Source organism: Danio aesculapii, chromosome 4 (genome assembly GCF_903798145.1).
Source record: "Danio aesculapii chromosome 4, fDanAes4.1, whole genome shotgun sequence".
NCBI lineage: Eukaryota > Metazoa > Chordata > Actinopteri > Cypriniformes > Danionidae > Danio > Danio aesculapii.
In genome coordinates, this window is record NC_079438.1 from 59,364,937 (window position 1) to 59,391,071 (window position 26,135).

Sequence of the window (26,135 nt, forward strand, 5' to 3'; positions counted from 1 at the left end):
TGGATATGGATAATATTTGGTGCAAAGCAGATTTATTACACTTCAGTCACTATACATCTATAGGAATATAAAGATAAAATAAAATTGTCCTCAATAGGAAAAATCAAGAGAAACATGAAGGGACAAATGTATGTGAATTTTTATTTTCTTTTAATTGTATTATATATTTTCCCCTATATATAAATATACGTGTAGTAATGTTTACACTGATATTTTGTTAGATTAGTTGATCAGTTTTGTGTTTGCTTCTGACTAATCTATTGTAAACGCACACACACACGCGTTACTGTAAAGCATCCTGTACAAAGTATTAGTTTGTTTACAATTTCGTTTACAATGGCTATGACAGGTTTTTTAATACATTTAACAACTTTCCTAAACTCTTATCACAGTTAGTACAACATTCATCTTCGTGAGCTATACAATTAACACGTTTCTCGTTGCTTTGACACAAAATGCATCCAGTTTCACTCATTTAAAATGCTTGAACTTCTTCAAGCTCGACCAAACCAATGTCATGTTACAGTCACATTTGCAAACACTTTTACACTGTATGCCAGAACAGATAACATCATGCTCTAAACAGAACTTCTATAGGCTAAAGTCAAAGTGAACAGTTTATATTGTGAATTGAAACACAAATATATTACCTGTATTTTATTCCACTGTCAATGAGAAACAGCTATTAGGATAAAGCATGCCAAAAGATTCTTCCCACCATGCAAAACGTGGCCAGATGCAGAAGACCGGGCAGAATAAAAGATGACTTACTTTGTTTTATTATAATTGCACTGCTTTTTCTGTTTGTTTATCTTGCAGAGATGTCCTTTTGCAAATAAAGTCTGTACTGCAGCAATTCTGTGTCTGTATTTATTTACTTCTTAAACTCTACATTTTAGAAAGCTACTCTAATGTGGTCGTACATTTTTTGTATTGAATTTCTGCAGCAAAACAAACAAAATGCATGCATTTACCAAAGCCAACACAACACTGTAGAGAGGCTTCAAATATAAGGGCAGAGCTGACATGTGCAATACTGCAGTCTCTGTAATGCCAGCTGATGGTCGTGTTTTTATCGTCAGTGTGTTCTGATTGACTAAATGTTCCTGTTGGAGGAGGACGTGTGTTAGTGTTTCCAATAATGGTTTGATTTTGAAACATGTTTGCAGTGTTTTGTCAGACATGCTGTATTGTGTTAGTGTTCATTACTGTATTTTCAACACTAGTTTTGGGGTTTAGTTTACAATCTGTTTGAGCATGCAGTTAAACGTTTGACCAATTGTGTGTCTTAGGCATGTCGGTGCGTTAAGAGTTTAGGGAACTTGTTAAATGTATTGAAAAAAAACTCATTTAGGGTCATAGTGATTGTAAAAAAAACTCATGTAAAAGACAGATCTGTGAGGGGTGAAGTCATTTAACCAGCTTTTGCAGATCATTAGTATGTCAATATAAGTGAGATGTGTGTGTGTGTCTCTTACCTCCCTCCAGTCTGTGTCTCTGTGCTGATGTCCAGCCGGAAAACTTACTGCAAAACACAACACTCAATTACTTCTGCACACTGTGTACTTCTGCTTGTACACAGATGTGTGTGAATGACTGTGTAAATGCGTGAGTGCACGCATGAATGTGTGCGTGTGTTTATTAGGGATGCACAGATGCTGAATTTTTCACAGATACGATAACCAAATATATTTGTACATGTAAGAAATGAGTCAGCCTCGACCCGACTTCCACTCTAAATGGTGCATTGATGCTCAATTCCCAAAAGGGATGAATTACGATACAGAACTCAACAATTTGTTGTCTGTGGGGATGGCTGTGAGCAGCGGTGTAAAGTAACTAATTACAAATACTCAAATGACAGTAACGGAGTAGTTTTTTCTCAGAAATTCTAATTTAGTAAGTAGTTTTAAAATTGTGTACATTTACTTTCCCTTTAGCGCATGTTTAGTGCAGTATCTGTACTTTTACTCCACTACTGTCCTCCAAGTTGCAGTCACTACTATATTATACCCTGTCTATGGGGATTACAAAACTACCTCAAGACATGGGCACTTCATAATTGCAGCAAAATGTTTTGAAGCATTAAAAGTGTCAAGAACATGTCCAAAATCTTTACACGCATTGACCCAGACTGTTTAAATGCGTGTCACTGATGAGAAGATGGCGGATGCTTACTGTATGATGACCGAAATGGCTTGAAACACCCAGCAGGCACAAGATGTCAACATGATGTCAGATTGACGTTATACCCTACCGTCAAGGGGCCGTTGCATTATGTGTGGAAATGAAATTCAGGTTGACGTCAGAACTCAACGTCAGGCCAACATCAATGTCCAACATAAAACCAACCAAATATCAACGTCTAAAGATGTTACAGCTTGGCATTGTGTGGACGTTACCACTATGACATCTATCAGATGTTGGATTTTGGTTCAGTATTTGACGTCAATATGACGTTGGCTCGACGTTGGATTTTGATCATTTTCCAACACAACCTAAAATCAACCAAATTGTCATTTGACATCATTATCCAACATTAAAATAACATGCTCCTTCCAGAGGTGGGCAAACTCAGTCCTGGAGGGCTGGCGTCCTGCACAGTTAAGCTCCAACACTAATCAAACACACCTGAACAAGCTAACCAGTGTCTTTAAGATAACTGGAAATCTACAAGCAGGTGTGTTTGATTACAGTCGGAGCTAAACTGTGCAGGACACTGGCCCTCCAGGACTGAGTTTGCCCACCCCTGCCTTAGACGCTGACTAGACATTGAATTTTGATGACCTGACATCACAACTTAAATCTAACCTAATATTAACATCTAATGACGTTGCTGGGCAATAACTAAATGCACTACAGAATGTTACATTTACACACACACTCATGCACAATTATTTTAAATAAGTAGTACATGTAAACGCATCTGCTTTTTACAGTGTAATACTCACTACTCTTGAGTACTATTGAAAGGGCTACTTTTTACTCATATTATGAGTTACATTTACAACAGGTACTTACTTTACTTACACTACATTTTTAGGCAAGTAATGGTACTTTTACTTGAGTATGATTTTTCAGTACTCTTTCCACAACTGGGTGTGAGGCACAGACAACCATCACATACAGTGGAAACCGCATTACCATACAGAGAACAGCTGTGTCAACAGCCAAAGAGCAGCTTCATTAACATTTACATGCAGTAAAACTAAAGTGGTATAAAAGGTTTGAGTTGAAGAAGATGAACCCAAAGTATTGCCGTGTATTTTCAGACTGCTATGCTGAATAAACATCTTCAACATCCTCATTGTTTTTTCTTACAATGTTTTTGCTGTTCCTGTGCAGAATTTTCTACAAAAGCTGCAGATTTACTCTAAAACACATTGACAGTATAGTAGCTAAAAACAACATGAAATATATATATATATATATGTATACACATATAAGGTTTACAATGAAAATCCAGTTAATACCACTTCTGTTGTAAATAAATCATATACACATTTACATATTCAATAATATTACTGAAACAAATATAAACACATTTACAAAAGCAAAACAAATAGACTGAATGATGACCTCAAAGATCTGTGGATTTCTGTGCGCGCTAATTATATGTGGGCCTATCCATAACTTTCAAGATTTTCTTTTTTTTAGATCATGGGTGTCAATTCCACTTCCTAGAGGGCCGCAGCTCTGCACAGTTTCACTTTAACCCTAATGAAACACACCCGATCAAACTAATTGAGGCTTGTCTAAAACCTACAGGCAAAGTGTGTTGAAGCGGTGTTGGAACTAAACTGTGCAGAGCTGCGGCCCTCCAAGAACTGAGTTTGACACCTGCGCTTTAGATTAATTCTACAACCCTATTTATACTGGAAATACTACAATCACCAGGAGCCTTTGGCGTACACTTTTCAACATATTACACACTAACTCTCTTTTCAAATACTATTTTATATACTGGCATGTGAATCGGGACACAGCATTTGTTTATCCTACTACAGAAGTCAATGGTTACATGTTTTCAGCATTCTTCAAAATATCTTCTTTTCTGTTCAACACAATAAAGAAACTCAAGGGTTAGGAAACACTTAAGGGACGGTGAATAATGATTCATTAATTTTTGAGCAAACTAAACCGTTTAAAAAACTAAAAATAGCATTTATCAGTCGATATCGGCGCTTGTATATCATGCATCATATAGTGTGTATGTGTGCATTTACCCCTGAAGTCTCTGTGCAGCAGGTGTCTCCAGAGTGAAGCATCATGGGTAGCGGTGTTCAGGTGTCGACACACAGCCGACAGCGAGACGAGAGATTGAACATCCAGCAGACGCAGCAAACGCAGCAGCAGCTCAGGAGGAAGAACAGGCAGACCGAAGAGCAGCGGCAGACCCAGAGCTACACACACACACACACACACACACACACACACACACACACACACACACACACACAAAGACATATGTTAAACACTCTGACGCACATGTGTGAACAGTAAACACACAGACTCACCCTGTCTGGCAGTGGCCATGAGCGGATACACCAGCTGATCTCTGACCAGGCGAGAGAGTCTGCGCAGATCTCTGTAGACCACACCAGAGCTGCCGCCTGCACAGACACATGGCAGGTCATTCAGTCATTAATCCTGCTGTGTTTTTACAGATGCGTGTGTGTGTGTGTGTGAGCTTCACCTGTCCACTCAGCTGTCACATACTCGTCAGGTTTGAGCAGCAGTTTGCGGGAATTCTCCAAGCTCGTCTCCATCTTCAGGACGGCTGATCAAAAGCAAAAATAAGATTATTTTATTCCCTCATTGGCAGATTATTTTGCTTGTTTTAAAGAAATTTTCACTCATTATTTCAGCAAACACCACTATGTTACCATTAATGACCAGAGTTTGACCCATGGGCACGGCCACCACCGACACCAGGCTGTTCTCCAGCAGAGGGTGGACATACTGGAGTCTAAACACGCCCCCTGCGGCCTGCCAGCCAATCGGCATCTCCCCTGAGCTCACGGCCCCACCCTTAAGCAGAGGAGAGAGTAAATACTGAGTACATTTGCATCTTCGGGTGAACTCTCCCTTTAAGATATGAACAACATTCCCCAGGTCAAGTGTGCTGCTGTGGAGACGCACACACCTGTGGGATAAAGCCGGTCTCCAGCAGCAGCAGGTGTAGTGCCAGCATTAGGCAGTCGGAGGGGCTTCTGCAGGTGGAGGAGTCTAGCAGCCGCTCCAGAGCGAGAGGGAGGAGACCGTCTTCAGCCTCACAGCAGAGCAGAGGAGGAGGAGCAGCAGCACACACACACTCCTGTTGAAGATCCACACACTCCTGCTGCTGATGATCCATACGCTCCTGCAGATCCTGATCCACACACTCCTGCACATGCTGCTCCATCACACTGCTGCTACTGCTGACGTCTGATCCACCAGCCTAAACACACACACACACACACACCTCAAGTCATGGCTTCAGGCCGTTTGTCATGTTATTTTCATTTTCATGGCTTGTAAGATAACCCTCGCAGTGCAGTTAGAGCCCTGTGAAGCCTGTCTGATGATTCCTAAACTCTGTATCAGGGTTTAAATGAAACATCAGATGGGGTTTCATCCAAAACTATGTACTCAAATGAAAACACAAGAAGTTATATAGTCAATTATTATATTTCATTTCAATAATTACCAAAAAAAGTTAGTTTTCTTCATTTTTTTAATTGGGTTTCATGATTTAAAACACTTCACTTACAGTATAGGGCCTTTAAAGAGAGGAAGACCTCAGCTTATAGAGACATTTTGCAGACAGGGAGTCGAAGAGTTAGTCTCCCACCTTAGGGGCCCCCCCACGGCCACCCCAGTGTAAACTCTGGCTACCCCGATATAACTTTGTTGTTGATATTATTCATTTAAATGTACTTACATAAATTCACAATATTTCAATAAATAAATAGCAGCCGCTAAATTATTGTGGACTGATTGGTGCCACTGGTGTAGCTCATTCACTGCCCCTCCCCGTCTCCGATCTTCATTGACAGCCCGCAGACGCCTCAATAGACAGCAGTGGCTATTTCATATTTACCTTAAGGTACATCAATAGAGGAAGCTGTATTAATAATATTGTGGCTCAAAAAGGAATATGGATAAATTATATTATTAGAGTCTGTATAGGGAGTGTGTGTTTGTGTGTTCAGTTTGTTCATTTGATTTATTGATTCATTCATTAATCTTCATTCATTCATTAATTTTAGACATGTACAATAAAAGTATGTGAAAAACAACTGAAAAGTTATTTATATATACACACCAGAAGTGTTTTTAAAATAAATATGGACTTTTATTTGGTTTGCATATGTACTTGCTGAATTATTTCTAGCAATATTTCAAGAATAATTCATTAAAACCACATTATTTCATTTACCACAAACATAAATACAACATTACACTCAATTAGTTTATTTTTGTGCACCACCCCAAGATTTGGTGTGGCCTCTTCTGGCCACCCCTAAGATTTTCTGGGGACGCCACTGTCCCACCTGGGTTCAAAGTTCACCTAAAGAAGGACAGAGCAAAAAGAGAATGCTGATATGATATATCTAGCTTTGGCTTGTACTGCAGATGTGAATTTGGACTGATGTAAATCTGAAGGCCAAACTACATAAGATCTGTGAGTTGGCAGAAGGATTACAAGTGATGGTCAGAGGATTTATTTGGCCAGGATTAATGGATGAAGATTCATTGAGCAAACGATACCCCAAAACTAGGGAAAATAAGGAAATTATCTTGCTAGAGAAAGTTCACCAGAGGTAAGAGGAAGGCAGAAGATAACAAAGGCAAAAAACAACGTCACCTCGCTGCCGAGTGAGTCTCCAGTGAGCCGAGCTCTGAAACAAACTCCTGTTCTGAAGAAGAGTGATGCTAGGGAAGCCACAGGTGGTCAGTGAGTTAAGGGACAGGGCTCTGTACCCGTTACCACAAATAACATTCTCCCCAGGGGCATCGGTTATGGAGAAAGCACAGGAACGATCAGAATAGGCGAAATTTTCAAAGCTGATGATGAATTAAGGCAATGATAGTACATCATACCAAAAAAAAAGATAAGACTGCAGCTTAGGACAGTATTAGGTAAAACCCTTAAAGATGAGAGGGCGGAAAGGGCTGAACCAATCAAATACATAGGAGTTTACCCATACTGCTTAGACAGACGGGAGACTGAATTCAGTGTATGCGCTGATAAGAGAAGTTCTTGAGGTGACAGATTTAGTGCCTGGATTATCAGACTAAAACTATTAGGGCCACAAACATCATGGGTAAAATTAACTTTGCCATTAGATGGGAAAGAAAAAGAAAGATCATTACTGAAAAACATAAAGCTCAGCCCGCTCTAAAACACAAACTGCAAAGACTAAGAGCTGAACATAAAACACCAGAGCCAAACGCCTCAGGTCAGAGGGAAGAACACAAGTAAATAACAAAAAAAAGAGGATTTCAAACTAAAATCTGGAGGGACTGACTATGTCTCAAAAGAGAAATGGTCAAAACTGACCCTAGAACAGAGACAAGAAAAGATAGACAAGAGGATCTCAAAAAAAGAGTCTAAAGCAGTTAAAAGCAACAAAGAGTCACCCAAATCTTGAGAGGACTGGGGGTGCCAGACTTCAAGTAAAATGACCTTAATGTCTGAGCAAGTGAATCTGAACATGATGGAATAATCTTTGATCGGTGGTAAATCACCTGCCTAAAGCAGCCAACAAAACTTAAACAGCCTTTAATATCAAAAACGTCTGAGGTAATGTAGAAAAGCACACAGTTTACAGATCACAAAAGGTGTTGGTAAACTGAAAGATGCCAGCACAATATTAAAAAGCAGAGAAATAGGCTGGTTGAAAAAAGTAAACCAGGAGGAGGAAATAAAGAGAATGGCCAAGACAATTAAAGCCGACCCTAATAAAGTCAGAGAAAAGTTAAGAAATAAATCAAGCACGTTGCAAAAAGTAAAAAATGACTGCAGAACATTTTCATAAATAGGAATGACACCAAACTGTGCCATTCCACCACCCCACAATAGGCAATACCTCATTAATAAAAGTGAAAGGGAAAGAAAACAAGTACAGGAATTAAAGGTAAAAGATATAGTAGAGGAAGTTGATAATGCACCAACAAATTCTCCTATACAAGTGTTTGCAAAACCAGATGATTGGTTGAGGTTGGTAACAACATAAACAAACAATACCAGATACAAGATATCTGATTACTGCAAGAAATGCTACAAGAGCAGCTCCAGAAGGAAAAATATCATCAATATCAATGCATAGATTTTGGATTTTGTGCTATTAAAGCCTTAGAGGCGGCCTCGCACCGCATTTACTTTTAAAAATAAGCAGTACAATTTATTTTCCATTTTCGAACTCTCCAAATGCTTTTCAAGCTATAATGATGGAAGTTCTTACGGACCGACCTATTGTGATTTATATAGAAGACACTCTTATAGTCACAAATACTGAAGAAGACCTAAAAATATCACATGACACCTTGAGCCACCTGAGTACAGGGACAAAAGTATTGAGCAGTCTATTGTCATGCTTTAAGACTAAACACAGAAAACTTAAAGACAGAATATCATAGGATAAAAGTGAAAATTGCAGAAATGCAATTGACTCACGTAACAATGATTATGAATCTATAAAAAGAGATTAGGAAGATGATGAAATAGGCATGCATTATGCCGGACCTCTTACATCTCAGACGAAGAAAAATTGTCAAATGCAGAGGAAAGCTGAATAGGGTGAAAGGGGACAACACTTACAATATTACAGGCAAAGAAGCAGAAAACGGTCTGAAAAGTGAAGGTGTAAACTTGATCCAATCATTACAACACCAACCAGCTAGCAATGGCATAGCTGAAATCATGATCAAAGAAGCAAAGGCATGGTTCGTCAAATTAAAAAAATAAAAATAATCAGGAAAAGATTGGGACGAGCAGGTAACTGATTGCTCGACTTTTCTAAATGAGAGTTCCAATACCGGAAAAGGCAGATAGTCTTTGAAAGGAAGAATACCAGATAAAGGTAGGAGATATTATATATACACATTTAAACAAAATCTGGGCACAGAGGATAAAGTTATATCTGTGCCATCTAAAACTGCAGTTCAACTAGAAGCAAACGGCATCTGGAGTCTCAGAGATCAAATAAAAGAAAGCCTAAATAATGGATTCAGAGTAAACTATAAGAAAATGAAAATTGCTCAAAACAGCATGGAGTTCAGAGGATTTTAAAGAACTGGTCATGAATGATTCCCGTCACAGATTACGGAAAATAAAAGAAAGGAATTGAAAGAGAAACACAAAACCAGTTTAAAGCAGTTGCAGAGCATGCTTGGTACATTCAACTTTCAAAGTCAAAGTCAGCTTTATTGTCAATTCAGCCACATGTACAAGACATATAGAGAATCGAAATTGCGTTACTCTCAGACCCAAGGTGCTTAACATTAATATAAAAAAATATATATAAAAAATAGTAGAGTTTAAGAAAAAGAAAATTTACAGTATAGTATACTTTGTAAGTGATTCCATCCCAGGGCATGCTAAACATGCAAAACCTCTTTATGAAGCACCTTAAAATGGAATGAGAAGTTATTAGAGATAAAGGCTAAACTAATAGATGAAGCACTGAATAGCAGTCGAACGGTAAAGAGAGATGAGACAAAACCATTGATGGCAAAAGATTGTTTCATTCAGAAGATGAAATAGAAATAGCTCTATACAATAACAATCAGAAACACCCTGTCAGCTTCATCTCAAATAATAAGGCAGCAAACCACAAAAAATTGCACACAAATCATTGTTGACCCTTATAAACCTCACTTAAGATCGACAAATGAGAGTTTGTGCGTGTGAAATTCTGCAGTACGCTGCTGCGAAAAGGGCCGGTTTTACGCAAGATATTTGCACATAAAAAAAAAAAGAGAATGATTGCTCCATGTTTTAAATGTCTGTCCAGAGAGGTCATGCTTTGATCCTTGATTGGTCTCACGCAATCATGTGATGCGATTTCGCAAGTCAGAGTTCACCAAGTTTGAACTTTCCAATGCAGTGAACAGCGAAACTTGCCGCACGACCTTGCGTTTCCGGTCTGATGCATTTGCGCGTGTATGAATGGAAGTCTATGGGGAGAAAAGTGCAGTGTGACTGCAGCTTAATCCGGAAAGCGAAGGAAGAGGGAATAGATCAAATAGATCCAATAAAGCCAAGAATTTATTACGCGAAAACAAACAAGTACATTCTCACACATCAGCAAAATGGCTGATGCACTTGAATGACACAAGATTTAGTTTTAAAGCCCAAAACGTTCCTAAGAGGGAAAAAACAAACAACAAAAATGGCAATAAATAAAGTCTGCTACTACACTGATGGAACAAGTGAACCAGATAAAACAGAGTGAATTAGAAATAAAAAGGATGAAAAATCAAATCACACACCCATACAAAGGCAGCTTAAATATGGGACAGAGCGCCCAAGCAGCTGAAGTGAAGGCCTTTACAAAAGCCTTAGAAAAAGCTAAGGAATTGAGTGATGTTGAGTGTTATATAGAAACCTGAGTACATGCAAAAACAATGGCTTTAACACCTCCAAGGGGAAGGAGTTAAAACAAGCCAGTGACTAAAGAGCAATAGATAGGCTGATCGGGGAGATTAAACCTACGGTTCTTCATCAAACCAGCCACACATCACAAAAGCACTACAGCTGCGATAGGAAACAAAAACGTGGACGGTTATGTATGAAGGGACAGGCTATCACAAAAAGGAGTCAAAAAGACTTAATAAATGACACTTACAATTAAAACATCCTACGACAAAGTATTGAGCACTCTATTGTCATGCTTTAGGGCTAATTATGCAACACTTTGCAGAATATCATGTGATAAAAGTGAATTGTGGGAATTGCAGAAATGCATTGGACTCACGTAACAATGAATATGGATCTATTAAAAACTGATCAGGAAAATGATGAAACAATCATGGATCACGCCGGACCCCTTAGACCTCAGATTAAGAAGAACAATTGTCATTTTCTACAAACAGACAATGCCAGTAATTACTCACAAATACACCCCTGTGATAGAGCTACAGAGCATTAAAAGCCTGAGCGAGTGCTCCAAATACAGAGGAAAGACGAATGAGGTGAGGGGAATAATGCTCAAAATTACAGGCAGTGAAGTTAAACAACTTCCAAAAAAAGAAAGAGAGGGAGTAAAATTGATCAAATCAGTAAAATAGCAAACAGCTAGCAATAGTACAGCTGAAAGAATCATGAAAGCAGCAAAGGCATAGTTCATCAAAAATCAGGAAAAAGATTGGGACGAGCAGGTTATTGATTGCTTGGAATTTTTGCCAATACCTGAAAAAGAAGATACTATTCGAAAGGAAGAAAGCCAGATAAAAAGGTGGGAGATATCGTATATGCACATACAAAGGAAAGTAAATGGACATAATTAAACGCTATCTGGGCACAGAGGATAACGTTATGTCTGACATCTACAACTACAGTTCAACCAGAAGCGAGCAGCGTCTGGAGTCTCAGAGATCTAATAAAAAAGGCAAAATAATGGCAGAGACATTTGAAGACAACCTGTTGTTCTGTTGGCTTCATCAAACATGGACCTTCAGCATGCACTGGGGCGGTTTGCTGCCGAGTGACATAGCTGGGATGACAATTAGCACCTCCAAGTCCATGGTGCTCCACCGGAAAAAGGTGGCCTGCCATCTCCAGGTTGGAGGAAAGTCCTTACCCCAGGTGGGGGAGTTCAAGTATCTTGGGGTTTTATTTGATGAGTGAAGGAAGGATGGAGTGGATTGGTGCAGCGGCAGTGTAATGCGGTCGATGTACCGGTCCATTGTAGTAAATAAGAAGCTGAGCCAAAAGGCAAAGCTCTTGATTTACCGGTCAATCTACGTTCATACTTTCGCCTATTGTCATAAGCTTTGGGTTATGACCGAAAGGACAAGATCTCGGATACAAGCAGCCGAAATGAGTTCCCTTCGCAGGGAGCTCCCTTATAGACAAGGTGAGGAGCTCTGACACCCGGGAGGAGCTCGGAGTAGAGCCGCTGCTCCTTCGCATCCAGAGAAACATCCAGTGGCGCCTACCTAGGGAAGCGTTCCAGGCATGTTCCACCGGGAGGAGGCCTTGGAGAAGACCCAGGACACGCTGGAGGGACTATGGCTCTCGGTTGGCCTTGGAACACCTCGGGATCCCCTCAGAGGAGCTGAAGTAAGTGTCTGGAGAGAGGGAAGTCTGGAGTTCTCTCTTAAGACTGCTGCCCCCGCGACCCGGCCCCAGATAAGCGGATGAAAATGAATGAATGATTGAACACAAAGCTAGTGGAGACTATTAGGATTGTTAGGGGATTATCTGGATCCATAACCATTGAGAAAACCAGGGTATGATAGGTCACTAGGAAGACGGTGTGCTGCAGTACAGGATGGAGGACTGCGTAATATGTGAAACACCTAATGTAGCGATGAACTTGGCCGAATGACTCCTTGATCGGTCTTTGTGTCCTGGCTTGATCTATCTCACTCACTTAAGTGTATGGGAGGAAGCAGTCAGAGCACAGCTGCAAAAGGTTGATAGCTATGAATCAAGCACAGGGAAAGGCTTTGTGTATTTTCTAGATCAAGGTGTGAATTGTCTGATGCTATTAAAATTACAGCAAAATGAAGGACATTCCAACAGTGTATAAAAGCATGTGAGCAAACAAATGCACCTAGCTATCTCAGTAAAACCAACGTTTCTGTCTATGCAGCGAAACAAAACTTCAGAGAAGGGAAAGCTCAAATTAAGATCCACATTATATCCATTGACGTCCCGAGAGCCTAGTGGGGAGGATAAATCCAGGGCACACATTTTGGATTTATCCATACTTTTGAAGGTAGACAGTAAGTTACATGGGAATTTGGAACGGCATAGAAGGGGTTAACACCTTTATAACCCAATCAAAGCCCAAATACAATAAGGATTCGAAAAATAAACTAAAACAACTGGAAATGTGGATCTTTAAAATAAATAATAATAAAAATTAGTTCAGGGACAACTTAACATTTAAATAGGTTGTAATTGTTTATTTTCCTCCCTCTGACAGGAGTCTGTGTGTGTCACCTGCTGATCTGTGTGTGTCCGGTGGGCTGCAGCACTGCTCGGGCTCGGCTGTGTTTCCTCAGAGCTGCTAGCGGGTAAAATCACACTGATCAGATCACCAGAGACGACGCCACAGGAGGAGAGAGACTGTCCTGTGTCCAGCAGATCCTCTTTACCATTCAGAGACAGCCTAAAGTCCAGATCTGAGCTACACACACAAACACATAGAGAGAAACACTACTACATACAGCTCAGTACAGCTCCAATCACTCCTATCATATGCTCCTATCACTCCTATCATATGCTTAAACTAATAAAACATTAAGAGTCGCTTAAATAAGTAAAACAAAAACTTTAATGCTTACTATAACGCTCACTGTTAATTAAAGTTAAATAACGTAGTGATCAAATAATGTAATTTGGTAAACAGTTTAAACTGAAGACATTTATGCTTTAAATGTTTACATTTTATATCATTACATTTACCATGGTGAATTTAATAAGAGTGAGATTATACAAAATGAATGTTAACAGGTAAAAATAATTAAAAACTTTGTTATTAATTTAACTATTAAAAAACAACAACATGGTTAATTCAAATTACAGAATAAAAGTCTGAACTCAGCCACTGTTCTAGAGCATGCAGCTGTCTAATGGTGGTGTAAACGCATTTCTAAACAGCATCAACTGCGTGTGTTCAGACTCTCTCTGTGTGCGAATGCTCGTGCTCAGACTGACCGGAGCCCGAAGCGGGTCAGCAGTGACTCCCTCACCCGGGCCCGGAGCTCTGCCAGGCTCGGCTCTTCTCCCTGCAGCTCTAGGCGGCAGGTCTGTCTGCTGATCCTCACGCGGAGCTTCATTCTGTGCTGACAAAACAAACAGAAACACACTTTCACTTTCACTTCACGGACAGTGGAAACCAACAGAGGCTCAGCGTTTACTTTCACCGACCGCCTCATGTGTCAGCGTGTGTAATGCTCTCGCTTCAGAGTAACGATCTAAAATAAGTACAAACTAAAGAAAAGTCTCTTCTGTGTGTGTTTCAGCTACATATTAAACACAACTGGAGGAAAATATAAACATCACTTACCTTTCAGAAACGTCAAAGTAACGCAGTGAAGCCGGAAGCTCTGCAGTCGAACAAAAACAGTGGAGCGAGATATTCAAAATAAAGGTCCCAATACTGCCGGGGCTAATAGACTATGGAGGGAGACTTTTATTTTTGATTAATAAATAAATAATCAAATTAATAAAGTACATTAATAATACGTACGGCAGAAACAATAGGGTATATGCCAAAACTAGTGTTTTTGCTATACTGATAAACCTCTGGTGACCTGTTATTGGGAGTTTTTTTCCATTTTATGCAGTTCCTTTTACAGCATCGATGTTGTAATGTAATTGAAATACATTCAGTTAAATAAACTTTGGCATTGATTTAGTTGCTCAAGCGTAAAACGAGACAAAAAACCGTTTAACTCGCACGCGCCCGTCAAGCTAGCGCAGAAGCTCCATTGAATATAATGAGGTAAAATAAATGCTCATATTATAACGACATGGAGGGGGAAAATGTCATTTAATGCAGTGCTTATTGTACAATCTGAGACCCACTTTATATCAGATATCACTCAGCCAGTGGAGATCGCTGATTTTTAAAGAAAACAGACCTTAAACGTGCCGATTTTAGCATTGGCATACAGTTGACTGGAAGCGCTTAACCCAGGTTACTGGCAAATTCAAAGTCCTATTAGCATGCTTCGGCATATCCCCTATTAAAGGTTACAATAACGAGAACTTTTGTGTCGAGATCACGAGAAAACAAAGAAAACAACATAATGCCACTGAATACATTTGTTTTTAGGTTGTTTCCACTTTTTAATCTCATAATTCTGAGATATAAAGTCACAATTTTGAGGTATAGAGTCGCAATTTCGTTTAATAAAGTCAGAATTCTGGCTTTATATTTCGCAATTCTGAGAAATAAAGTCGCATGTGGCAATAACATCTATTATCTCATTTTATTTTTTATTCAGAAGCGTAATCGGGCTAATATACAAAGCGTCGTAAAAGCATCACGAGAGTATTATTTTAGAAGTTTTTAAACTTCTAAAAAAAGTGCTTAAAACTTAAATTACTTAAAGTAAATGTATTAACATATTAAATAAAATAGTTTGTGTCAAAGAAATAAATAGCATCTAAATTTCATTCATTTTTAAAAAAGAAAACGGAAACTTTAGAAGTAAAAAAATGTATAAACATTTTAAAAACGCAATATAGTATGTGCTCGCTGCTGATTTCAATGTGATCAGCAGGCGGCGCTGGACAAGCCGGCGGAGCTCCGTATAAAAACAAGCGAAGAAGAGCGCGAGTCGGCGTAACGTGTAGAGAAAGTTCGCTGTCAAAATTTGCGTTGATAATTGACATAAAAAAAATGAGTCGCTCTTATAACGATGAGCTCCAGTATCTGGATAAAATACACAAAAACTGCTGGCGGATCAAGAAGGGTTTCGTGCCGAATATGCTGGTAAAAGAGCTGTCAGAAATACACTGACGCACAACTGAGAACATGTCGGCTTTACATGATCATCAAAATCAATCGTGTTTTATTAATTGCTCGTATTTTACATGACTCACTAGAGTCTATGTGCTGATTATGTGTTGTTTTGTTGGTTTATGCAGCTGTCAAGTGTTTTTTCATTCAGATTGCTCCTCATTTGATGGTGTTTTTGCGAGTAAATGTCGTGTATTTATCTGTATCTGTGTTGTTTTCAGGTGGAAGGAGTGTTTTATGTTAACGACCCGCTGGAAAAGCTGATGTTTGAGGAGCTGAGAAACGCCTGTCGTGGAGGAGGTGATGCAACAACATCTGCTTTTCTGTAACAACAAACATTCAGTCATTCATATCAATAAACAAAGATGAATAGCTGAACAGCAGTAGTCGGTACAGTAAAGTAGAGTTGCTGTGTTGAAATGAGTCAAATAAAAGTGCCAGATGTTTAGGTACATTTTATGGAGAAGTCTTTACATTTCAAAAACTAAATTAAGGCCATAAAAAGGTCTCAAATTCACTGTTCTAGGCCTAAAATAATTTTAGACAGTTTAATATTCCTAATAGACACATTCGTTCATTTAACTGTCTCTATATGGTTTACCAGGCTAATTTGAATAGTCGATCAGAATTAGTATGCAAGTATTGACTTCAAAACAACATCAACACTATCTAATTTACTGTAAACATGGTTGTACTTTGATAGTAATTACCTGCTAATATGATTTCCCAATTTAGAAATTGCAAAGAATACTTTTCTGAAATTATATTACTAAGGAGAATGTCTGAATATCCCATTATAAAACCAACTTCACCTCCATATTCCTTTGGCCATGTAAAGCTACCCAAATCAGACCAACAATATAGCTCAATATAACCTATAACTGAAATTTAGTTTATTAACTATTTACTTATATAGTTTTACATTAACATTTGTTCTCCATGTGTTTACAATTAGCAGACGCTTTTATCCAAAGTGACTTACAAATGAGGACAAGGAAGCAATTTACACAACTATAAGAGCAGCAGTGAACAAGTGCTATAGACAAGTTTCAGGCGTGTTAAGTCTAAGCAAAGCAAAGCATTAGTAATGTAATTTTTTTTTTTTCTTTTGAGAGAGTATAGTTAGTGGTATAGCCAGAGAGGCAATTGCAGATTAGGAAGGAATTTTTAGCCCTTCCTGTGCATACGTTTAGGTTATGAATTCATTTCAATCAATTGTAATATGATGATTATAATTTATACAAATTCTGTATGAGAGTTGTATTATTGTTTTAATGCTTAAACCCCTTTTAGACTGACAGCCCTGCTTTGAATAGCTCAGGTTTACCTGCTCAGGTGTTCGACCTCAGTGTTTGCATGCAGAATTGTGGAACGGATTGCATTGGCCTTTAAAACCGCTGTTAACACACAAAACACATGTTATTCATGCACACAAGCTTTATGTCATAAAACACACCTTTTGCATGACACATTAACCGCACACAGTCACTAAATGAGCTGAACCTGAACAGAGGCGAAGCACAATAACGGACTCTGATCGGTTGGATTATTAGAAAGCAATGCACACCTCAGGATCTGAATAATGACCTTTACAGCTGAACTTATCTTTAGTTTCATTGTTTTTTACAATAACACTTATTGAATTAAACTGAATCAACATTGAACAAATGAGAGTTGAATAACAACAATAGTCTGGCACTTTCACTCAATTCAGTTTGTTTCATTATTGATTTTCACAACACTAACACTGTTATTGAGCTAAACTGAATCAACACTGAACTATAGAGCAGAATAACGACACCATCATCTCTAATAGAGCTGCTTTACTGCTGAACTCAAATAACTTCACAATTGAATATCCAAAACTGACACCATTATTGAGCTAAGGTATAAGCAGAATAATGCTAAATTAGTAAATGATGCACACCAAAGTGTAACAGCCACATCACAGCTTCACCACCTTAATTGTGCATTATATTCAAGTAGTCCATCTACTTATTTCTTGACATTATCTGGTGTTTGCACAGGGTTTGGGGGTTTCTTACCTGCGATGAAGCAGATTGGGAACGTGGCCGCTCTGCCAGGAATCGTGCACGTGAGTTAAACACACAGTGTTGATCAGCCCATCATGCATCTACGCTTGGTTTTTTCACGGTGTGTTTTTGCAGCGGTCGATCGGTTTACCGGACGTTCACTCAGGATACGGATTCGCCATCGGGAACATGGCAGCATTCGACATGGAAAACCCAGACGCAGTGGTCTCTCCAGGTGTGTGTATAATGTGCTTGTTTGTTATCTTGAGATATTTAATTATGGAATATCTGCGTGTGTGTGTGTGTGTGTGTGTGTGTGCGCTCAGGGGGTGTGGGTTTCGACATTAACTGTGGTGTTCGTCTGCTGCGCACAAACCTGGATGAGGGCGACGTTCAGCCGGTGAAGGAGCAGCTGGCACAGTCTCTCTTCGACCACATCCCTGTCGGTGTCGGCTCCAAGGGCGTCATTCCAATGGGAGCCAAGTAAACACTGCAGAAACACACACACACACACAGTTCTACACCTGTGCCAAACATCAGCTTCCAGGGTTTATACACATTTACTACTAAAATTCAATGACTTTTCCAGGACTTTCAAGTAAATTTTCATGACCTAATGTTTCATGCAATGTCTACATATATCTGTGGTAAAAGAAAAACAATGCATGTTCACATTTATTACAGCATATTATAAAACATGCATCAATGTATTTAGTTTCATTTTATATCAATGTAAAATTTATTTAGATCATGCTTACACCGCACTAATAATGTGAGTGTGTGTGACATGGCCAAGGACAGAATAAAAGTCAAGACAACTAACCTATATTCAAGTATACAGATATGAGTTTTCCATGACTTTCTCAAAATGTTTTGGGTTTTTCTGTTTTTCCAAAACTTTTCCAGGCCTGGAAAATGCCATGTCAAAATTCCTTGACTTTTCCAGATTTTTCATGACCATATGAACCCTGAGCTCCAGTTTGCATGTGTTCAGTAGCAGTTTGTGCATGCAGTCAGCTTCAGCCTGTCCAATGCAAACACACAAGTCTGGGTTAATGTGTGTGACGCTCTAAATGCAGAAGTCTTACTTTTTTGCTTACTGACTGCTGAAAAATTAAAAATAAATGCATTTTACTAAAAAAATTAAAAATAAATGCATTTTACTAAAAAAATTAAAAATAAATGCATTTTACTAAAAAAATTAAAAATAAAATATAAATACTAGAATATACTTTATTAAATACTTTAATAAAAATAAAAATACTAGAAAAATTAAAAATAAATGCATTTTACAAAAATTTTACTAAAAAAAACAAATAACCCAAACACTAAATTAAAAATTAACAAATCATAAAAATCTTAGAATTATTGCAATGCAACTATTACATTTGCATTAATTTAACTGCAGATACGAAAAAATGAATAACCCAAACACTAAAAAAAAACAGAATTAAAGTAGAATAAAGTACTCTTTGCATTTATTAATCTACACCAGGGGTGTCCAAACTCGGTCCTGGAGGGCCTATGTCCTGGAGAGTTTAGCTCAAACCCTAATCAAACACACCTGAACCAGCTAATCAAGCTCTTAGTAGATATACTAGAAGCTTCCTGCAGGTGTTTTGAAGCAAGTTGGAGCTAAACTCAGCAGGACACCGGCCCTCCAGGAACAAGTTTGGACATGCCTGATCTACACTAACATAAACACTAAATAATAATAATAAAAACAGATGACCATAACAATTTAAGAATGTTAAAATATGAACAGTATTTGTTTTCTTAAAATATCAAAGACATGTAAAACTACAGAAGTGAATGAGAGGATCTGCAGTACAGTCTCTGTCTGTGTGTGTGTGCAGGGACCTGGAGGAGGCGCTGGAGATGGGTGTGGACTGGTCTCTGAGGGAGGGATACGCCTGGGCGGAGGATAAAGAGCACTGTGAGGAGTATGGACGCATGCTGCAGGCCGACCCAAACAAAGTCTCCTCCAAAGCCAAGAAGAGAGGACTGCCACAGGTGCATGATGGGAAAATAAAACATGCAAAAACTACATTACTACGGATTGTAAAGTCCTTAAAGATTCCCAATGTATCCAAAATGATTCTTAACTTTCATTTTCCCTATTTCTTCTGCTGTACATTTACATTTCAACCACAATTTTATATTTATATACGCTTATAAACATTTATAAAGGCTTGTTCTGCTACATGTATTATCATCGAGCCACGTGTGTGTGTGTGTGTGTGTGTGTGTGTGTGTGTGTGTGTTTGTCTCCTATAGTATTGGAGTAAAGTTACATTTATATTTGCACATTTAAAGGCCCCTATGTTGTTTACTTATGCTGCTTTAAATATTCGGTCTGAATTGGCATGCAATTACTACTTCAAAACAACATTAGCACCATTTAATTCACTGTGAACCATCTTGTACTTTGATAGTCATTGCCTACTAATATGATTTCCCTATTAAGAACGTGCAAGTACTGCTTTTCTGAAATGACAATATTAAGGAGAAAGTCTGAATGTGCAAATAGAAAACCAGCTTTACCTCTATTCCTACAGTTGGGAACTCTGGGTGCAGGAAACCACTACGCAGAGATTCAGGTGGTGGACGAGATCTACAATGATTACGCTGCTAAGAAGATGGGCATCGATCATAAAGGGCAGGTGTGCGTGATGATCCACAGCGGCAGCCGAGGGCTCGGACATCAGGTGGCCACCGGTGAGGAACAACATCACTGCTTTTACATTAGTTATGATGATGATATACAAGGTTTTTAATATGCGATACGTGTCCTTTTTTGCTTGTTTGATGTTGTTGTTTAGCTGTAGTCTAGTCTTTATTTTGAGAAACATTTAAATGTAGTTTTTATACATTTACTTTTACTAATTGTAGTTTAATCTGAGCAGAAAAGTACATTAATTATTACAATATACGAGTTTTAAATATGCTGTACATCTCAGTTTTACCTCGTTTCATTAATGATTTGAATTTACTTTTTATTTTGAGGAACATTTCTATTTAGTTTTAGTCAATTGTTACGTTATTTCTTTTGTTTTAGTGTTCAAAGTATCGTCAGATTGAGTGAGTGCACTTCAAAACATCCACTATGATTTCAGACATCACTAGAAATAGTCACACACTCCCTCAAATAGTGCACTACTAGTAGACTCATTGCAGTGCATTGAGGGGTTGATTGAGTGCACTTCATAATGCTCCCTCAAATAGTGCACTATTAAGGCTATAGGGGGGCGATTTCAGATACAGCAGTAGACTTATTGCTCTGCATTGTGAGATTGAGTGCACTCCATAATGCACTCTCAAATAGTGCACTATTAAGGCTATAGGGGGGCGATTTCAGATACAGCAGTAGACTTATTGCTCTGCATTGTGAGATTGAGTGCACTTCATAATGCACCCTCATAGTGCACTATTAAGGGTATAGGGAGAGATTTCGGATACAGCAGTAGACTTATTGCTGTGCATTGTGAGATTGAGTGCACTTCATAATGCTCCCTCAAATAGTGCACTATTATTGTATAGGGGGTGATTTCGGATACAGCAGTAGACTTATTGCTGTGCATTGTGAGATTGAGTGCACTTCATAATGCTCCCTCAAATAGTGCACTATTATTGTATAGGGGGTGATTTCGGATACAGCAGTAGACTTATTGCTGTGCATTGTGAGATTGAGTGCACTATTAAGGGTATAGGGGGCGATTTCAGATACAGCAGTAGACTTACTGCTGTGCATTGTGAGATTGCATTATGAAGTGCACTCACTCTCAAATAGTGCACTATTAAGGGAATAGGGTTGATTTCTGACTTTGTTTCTCTGCTGCAGATGCTCTGGTGGCGATGGAGAAGGCCATGAAGCGGGACCACATCACAGTAAACGACCGGCAGCTAGCATGCGCGCGCATCACGTCTGTAGAGGGCCAGGATTATCTGAAGGGAATGGCGGCTGCAGGAAACTACGCCTGGGTCAACCGATCCTCCATGACCTTCCTCACACGACAGGTTAATGCATAACTAATAACTGGATTTAATATCATATTTACAAATGCCAATTTATTTAGCCGATATTAACTCATAAGCAGTTATTTTACTGTACTAAAACAATTAAAATGACAGCGATAGTTCACCCAAAACTGAAAGGTAATTCTATCAGTTATTCAGCTTTTACTTGTTCCAGTTGCTTTGGCCACAACTATTGATTATTGATGATTATTTTGACGCATATTTTGGGAAAATGCTTTGAAAACTGACTCCACTGTGGTCATGTTGGTGCTGTTTTTGCCCCATTGACTTTCAATATAATCACATTTTTTGCTTGCAAAGCCATGACAGCATATAATCATGCATCTCACGATATGAGAAAAATCACAACACATGGTCCCTCTTACCAACAGGAAAAACCAGCAACAATCAATGCATGATTATATGCCGTCATAGCTTTACTATACATTTTTTTTTTAATGTAAGTCAATGGGTCAAAAACAGCCACCAACATAACCAAAGGGCGGTCAATCTGAACAGTAACTTTTCTGAATGTGAATGATCTTGTGTTGCGCACTGTGGGATGGAGTGTTTAAGTTGTTACCTTCACACCTCAGGCGTTCTCCAAAGTGTTCAGCACCACCCCAGACGATCTGGACATGCACGTGATCTACGACGTCTCGCACAACATCGCTAAAGTGGAGGAGCACATGGTGGACGGCCGGCAGAAAACACTGCTGGTGCACAGGAAGGGCTCGACCAGAGCGTTTCCTCCACACCATCCACTCATACCTGTAGACTATCAGGTGAGCAACACACACACACACAAGCAAAACACACTGTCTTCTGCTCACCCTGTTTTAACTAATACCACCATATTGAAAAATACTGACATTAATATACAATATTACATGTATACATCTCATGAAGACCCATGTTAAGCTGAAGGATGTGTATGTCTACAGCTGACCGGTCAGCCCGTCCTGATTGGAGGAACCATGGGCACCTGCAGTTATGTGCTGACGGGCACCGAGCAGGGCATGACAGAGACGTTTGGCACCACGTGTCACGGCGCTGTGGGTCACAATCATTATTATACACATTTATAAACAGTGTGTGCGTTCATGAATTAACCTACACTTGTGTTTCTGCAGGGTCGAGCTTTATCCAGAGCCAAATCTAGACGCAACCTGGACTTCCAGGACGTTCTGGATAAACTGGCAGACATGGGCATCGCTATTAGGGTGGCGTCACCCAAGCTGGTGATGGAGGAGGTGAGAGGATCAATGATTTATTAACACTACTATTACTATTAACCCAAGTCTTTAAATTGAACTTGAAGCTGAAAACTAGTAATATAAAATGTGCAGTCATCAAGGCAAAAACATATGAAATTCATTATTAAAGGGACAGTTCACCCAATAATGAAAATCTCCTGCTAATCTACTCACCCACAGGACATCCCAAGATGTAGGAGACCTTTTTTCTTCTTCAGTAGGACAGATTTTGAGTTGAATGTGTTGCTCTGTGTGATTCATATAATGGCAGTGAATGGTGACAGGTTTTTCCAAATCATTAGTCATGACTCCTGATGGCCGACTGAGATCCTGTGAAGCCAAACGATCGCTTCATGTAGGAAACCAAACAGTATTTACATACAATAATATTAGCTTTAATCCACAGCCTGGTCAAACTATTCTCTGTGCATGTGCAATCGTTATTAAAGCGACAGAACTACTCTCTCCGAGAACTGTTTGACCAGGCTGTGGATTAAAGCTAATAATATTGGTAATAAATGTTCAATGTCTCACACTGAGTGATCGTTTAGCCTCACAAGACCTCAGTGTATCATCAGGAGCAATGAGTATTCATTTGGACTCGTTTGCATGCATTTATTTTTAATGTAAAAAACCTGTCACCATTCACTGCCATTATAAGAATGATGAACAGCCCTTGGGAAATACAAGTCCAATATATACATCACATATGATTCAGTGCAATTAGTTTTTGCTTTGTAATGAAATAATAATGCAAAAGGTGGTCAGCAGCAAAAGCCCAGTGGGTAAATGTGTCAACACACACAGCACGAGGTGTTCAGAGAGACCACACGTAAAGTCTTATCTTACAAACATGCTTTTAAAATGCACCCTTCACCCAGAACTGACCATCGTTTACTCTCTCTTCACTTGTTCCATGAGTTTCTTTCCTCTGTTGAACACTGAAGATGATGTACTGAAGCGCAGCTGAAAACCGGTAACCATTGACTTTAATAGTAAGAAATACTATAGAAGTCAGTGGTTACCAGCTTCCAGCAGTGCTTCAGTAAATCATCTTCAGTGTTTAACAGAAGAAAGAAAGAAGAGAAGAGAGAGTATAATGATGTTTAACCCATTTGTGCCCAACATTTGTAAACGGTTCCATGCATGTAGCCTTGTTAAGAGTGCCCAATATGAACATGTTTAGCATTCATTTTCTCTAGGTTTCTGATTTTTTTTCTTCTTCTTGAAAATCATATTTGAATATAGTTGCCGGTGGGCAAATATGTTGGAAGAACACTTCAATGTAAAATTTGAATAGGAGACCATGACAAATAATCAGCCAGATTAGCAATAAGTAAAGCTGCTGATTCTGTTCGTGGAGTTGTTTAATGATTACTAATTAATCCTGATGAGTGGAGATTGAGAGATTTATTGGGATTGATTATTGATTGAGGTTTATTTATTGGCCATGGACACACTTTTTTTCTCAATTTTCTAAATAAACACAGACCCTGATTTGGAAAATCTTCACCCTGACATGAGTTTTCAAAAATGTGGTTTTCATGTAGAAAAAAAGCTGTAATTGAGACTAAAGCGATGGCGATGTTTGTGTGGACAGCAGGGCCTAAGGTTGTGACTGAATTTGCTTGTGGTTTTGCTTTTTTAACAGCAGAAGTTCATTATTCTCCGTTCACTCAGCACTTTAACTCTGCTCCAGTGTTATTTTTAACTCTTTGTAGGCCAGTGGGAGATATTAATTTGACTCTGAGGACTTTGCTGCGTATCAAAAGTCTTAAAGATATCAGTTAAATGATTAAGTTATGCTTAGATGGGGTATTATGAAAATAAAAATCATTCAACAAGACCAATAACCTTGATTTATAAACTTAACACATTATTTCCTAATTGATTTATGTACTTACAAGGTATTTGCCCACCTATAGTTGCCGCTTTTGACAAAGTATACAAAAAAAACTATAGGTCTCTTGAAAGATTAGTTATATTTGGATGAATCTAGAGACCTTCATGATTATGTTGATATACCTTTGTGAACAAAAAATAATTTGTAGTATCATGAATTGCCATTATTTGGGAGGGTTTGCCTCCATTTTGCATCTTAAAATTAGGGGTAGGAATTCGAAAACCTTGTGACAGGAAGTAAATCAATTCCTTTTTTCGGTCTTGAAATCTTTTATTTGGTTGTTTGCTTGCACGTTCGTGAGAAATTACACATGGATAACTTGTAGAAAATAACTCCTATAAGGAAAATGGCAACTTTAATATTTGCCGGTGGGCTTAAAATGGGTTAAGTGAAGAGTTCACCCAAAAACAAAATGTACTCACATTGATCTTGTGCTTTCAGGCTCCCGAGTCCTACAAGAACGTGACAGACGTGGTGAACACATGCCATGATGCCGGCATCAGTAAAAAAGCCATCAAACTCAGACCCATCGCTGTGATTAAAGGTTAAACATCACAGCCCAAGAGCCAACATTCACACATTCTGCACTTACTACTCCGGCTGAAGAGTCACCTGTGTTTGGTTTTGGGTGAAGGGTGCACAAGACATGTTTCTGTCAAAATAAAGGTCTCCATCAGCAACAGATCCTCTCTGTGTGGAATGAATTACGCTGGAAATCAAGCTGAGATTAGTAAATACTTTATTGGTCATGACAAAAACATCCACAGAAGGAGTGAAGGGGCACGTCCTGGCATATCAAAAATAAATCAGCTTTACACACAGATACTGAGTCTACCTGTCGCATGTTTTTCTTCCTCTTATTTGGCATGAACTCTGGGTTTGACCACCAGCAGCAGGACTGGAGCATTTCTGAACCGCATCTGAAACAACCTTTACAGTCATCAAGTGCTGTATTTATTGGGTTAGCATGGTATTTCCTACCATCATTCTCAATGTGTGTGTCGCCTGATGGCTTTCTGGATCCAGGGCTGAATTAATAATCCAACACACACACACACACACACACACCAAACTCATTCTGTCAGCAATAACACTTCTGTTTAATTTTGACAGACGTTTGTGCTGAGAGATCTGAAGCCAGATTAGCTGGTTAGTTTTCAGTCCAGATTGCATTAATCTTGGGTTTTAGGTAACATAGCTCTGATGCTTCATGCTAGCATGGCAACAGAGTCACAAG

At 38.9% G+C, this 26,135-nt stretch overlaps 2 protein-coding genes across 3 annotated transcripts in view; one reads left to right on the forward strand and one right to left on the reverse strand.

Annotated features, from left to right (window-relative positions):
• The window catches only part of fbxo7 (F-box protein 7), a 15,545-nt gene extending 1,249 nt beyond the window's left edge, over positions 1 to 14,296 (reverse strand). The window contains exons 1-9 of one of the 2 annotated variants that reach the window (XM_056456285.1): positions 14,229 to 14,296; positions 13,877 to 14,004; positions 13,160 to 13,346; positions 5,147 to 5,440; positions 4,887 to 5,031; positions 4,697 to 4,780; positions 4,518 to 4,613; positions 4,227 to 4,403; positions 1,479 to 1,525 (exon numbers count right to left, since the gene is read on the reverse strand). In XM_056456285.1, the coding sequence (XP_056312260.1) occupies positions 1,479 to 1,525; positions 4,227 to 4,403; positions 4,518 to 4,613; positions 4,697 to 4,780; positions 4,887 to 5,031; positions 5,147 to 5,440; positions 13,160 to 13,346; positions 13,877 to 13,998 (1,152 nt within the window). In that variant the 5' untranslated portion in view covers positions 13,999 to 14,004; positions 14,229 to 14,296. The remainder of the gene's footprint in view (positions 1 to 1,478; positions 1,526 to 4,226; positions 4,404 to 4,517; positions 4,614 to 4,696; positions 4,781 to 4,886; positions 5,032 to 5,146; positions 5,441 to 13,159; positions 13,347 to 13,876; positions 14,005 to 14,228) is intronic. The other variant, XM_056456286.1, reaches the window with a different exon arrangement.
• Positions 14,297 to 15,480: 1,184 nt separating this feature from the next.
• On the forward strand, positions 15,481 to 25,721 carry rtcb (RNA 2',3'-cyclic phosphate and 5'-OH ligase). Its single transcript, XM_056456289.1, has 12 exons — positions 15,481 to 15,662; positions 15,911 to 15,989; positions 17,717 to 17,784; positions 17,858 to 17,957; positions 18,049 to 18,205; positions 19,579 to 19,735; positions 20,281 to 20,440; positions 21,564 to 21,739; positions 22,336 to 22,524; positions 22,684 to 22,794; positions 22,873 to 22,992; positions 25,340 to 25,721. Exons 1-12 carry the CDS (start codon positions 15,570 to 15,572, stop codon positions 25,445 to 25,447), a joined length of 1,518 nt encoding a protein of 505 aa, XP_056312264.1. The 5' UTR covers positions 15,481 to 15,569; the 3' UTR covers positions 25,448 to 25,721.
• Positions 25,722 to 26,135: the final 414 nt, after the last annotated feature.

Excerpts from the sequence above, each read along its gene's own strand:
- rtcb (XM_056456289.1), top strand. The coding sequence starts at position 15,570 with ATGAGTCGCTCTTATAACGATGAGCTCCAGTATCTGGATAAAATACAC. Across the intron at positions 21,740-22,335 it reads TGACCTTCCTCACACGACAG|GCGTTCTCCAAAGTGTTCAG; the intron begins GTTAATGCATAA and ends TTCACACCTCAG. Across the intron at positions 22,993-25,339 it reads CCAAGCTGGTGATGGAGGAG|GCTCCCGAGTCCTACAAGAA; the intron begins GTGAGAGGATCA and ends TTGTGCTTTCAG.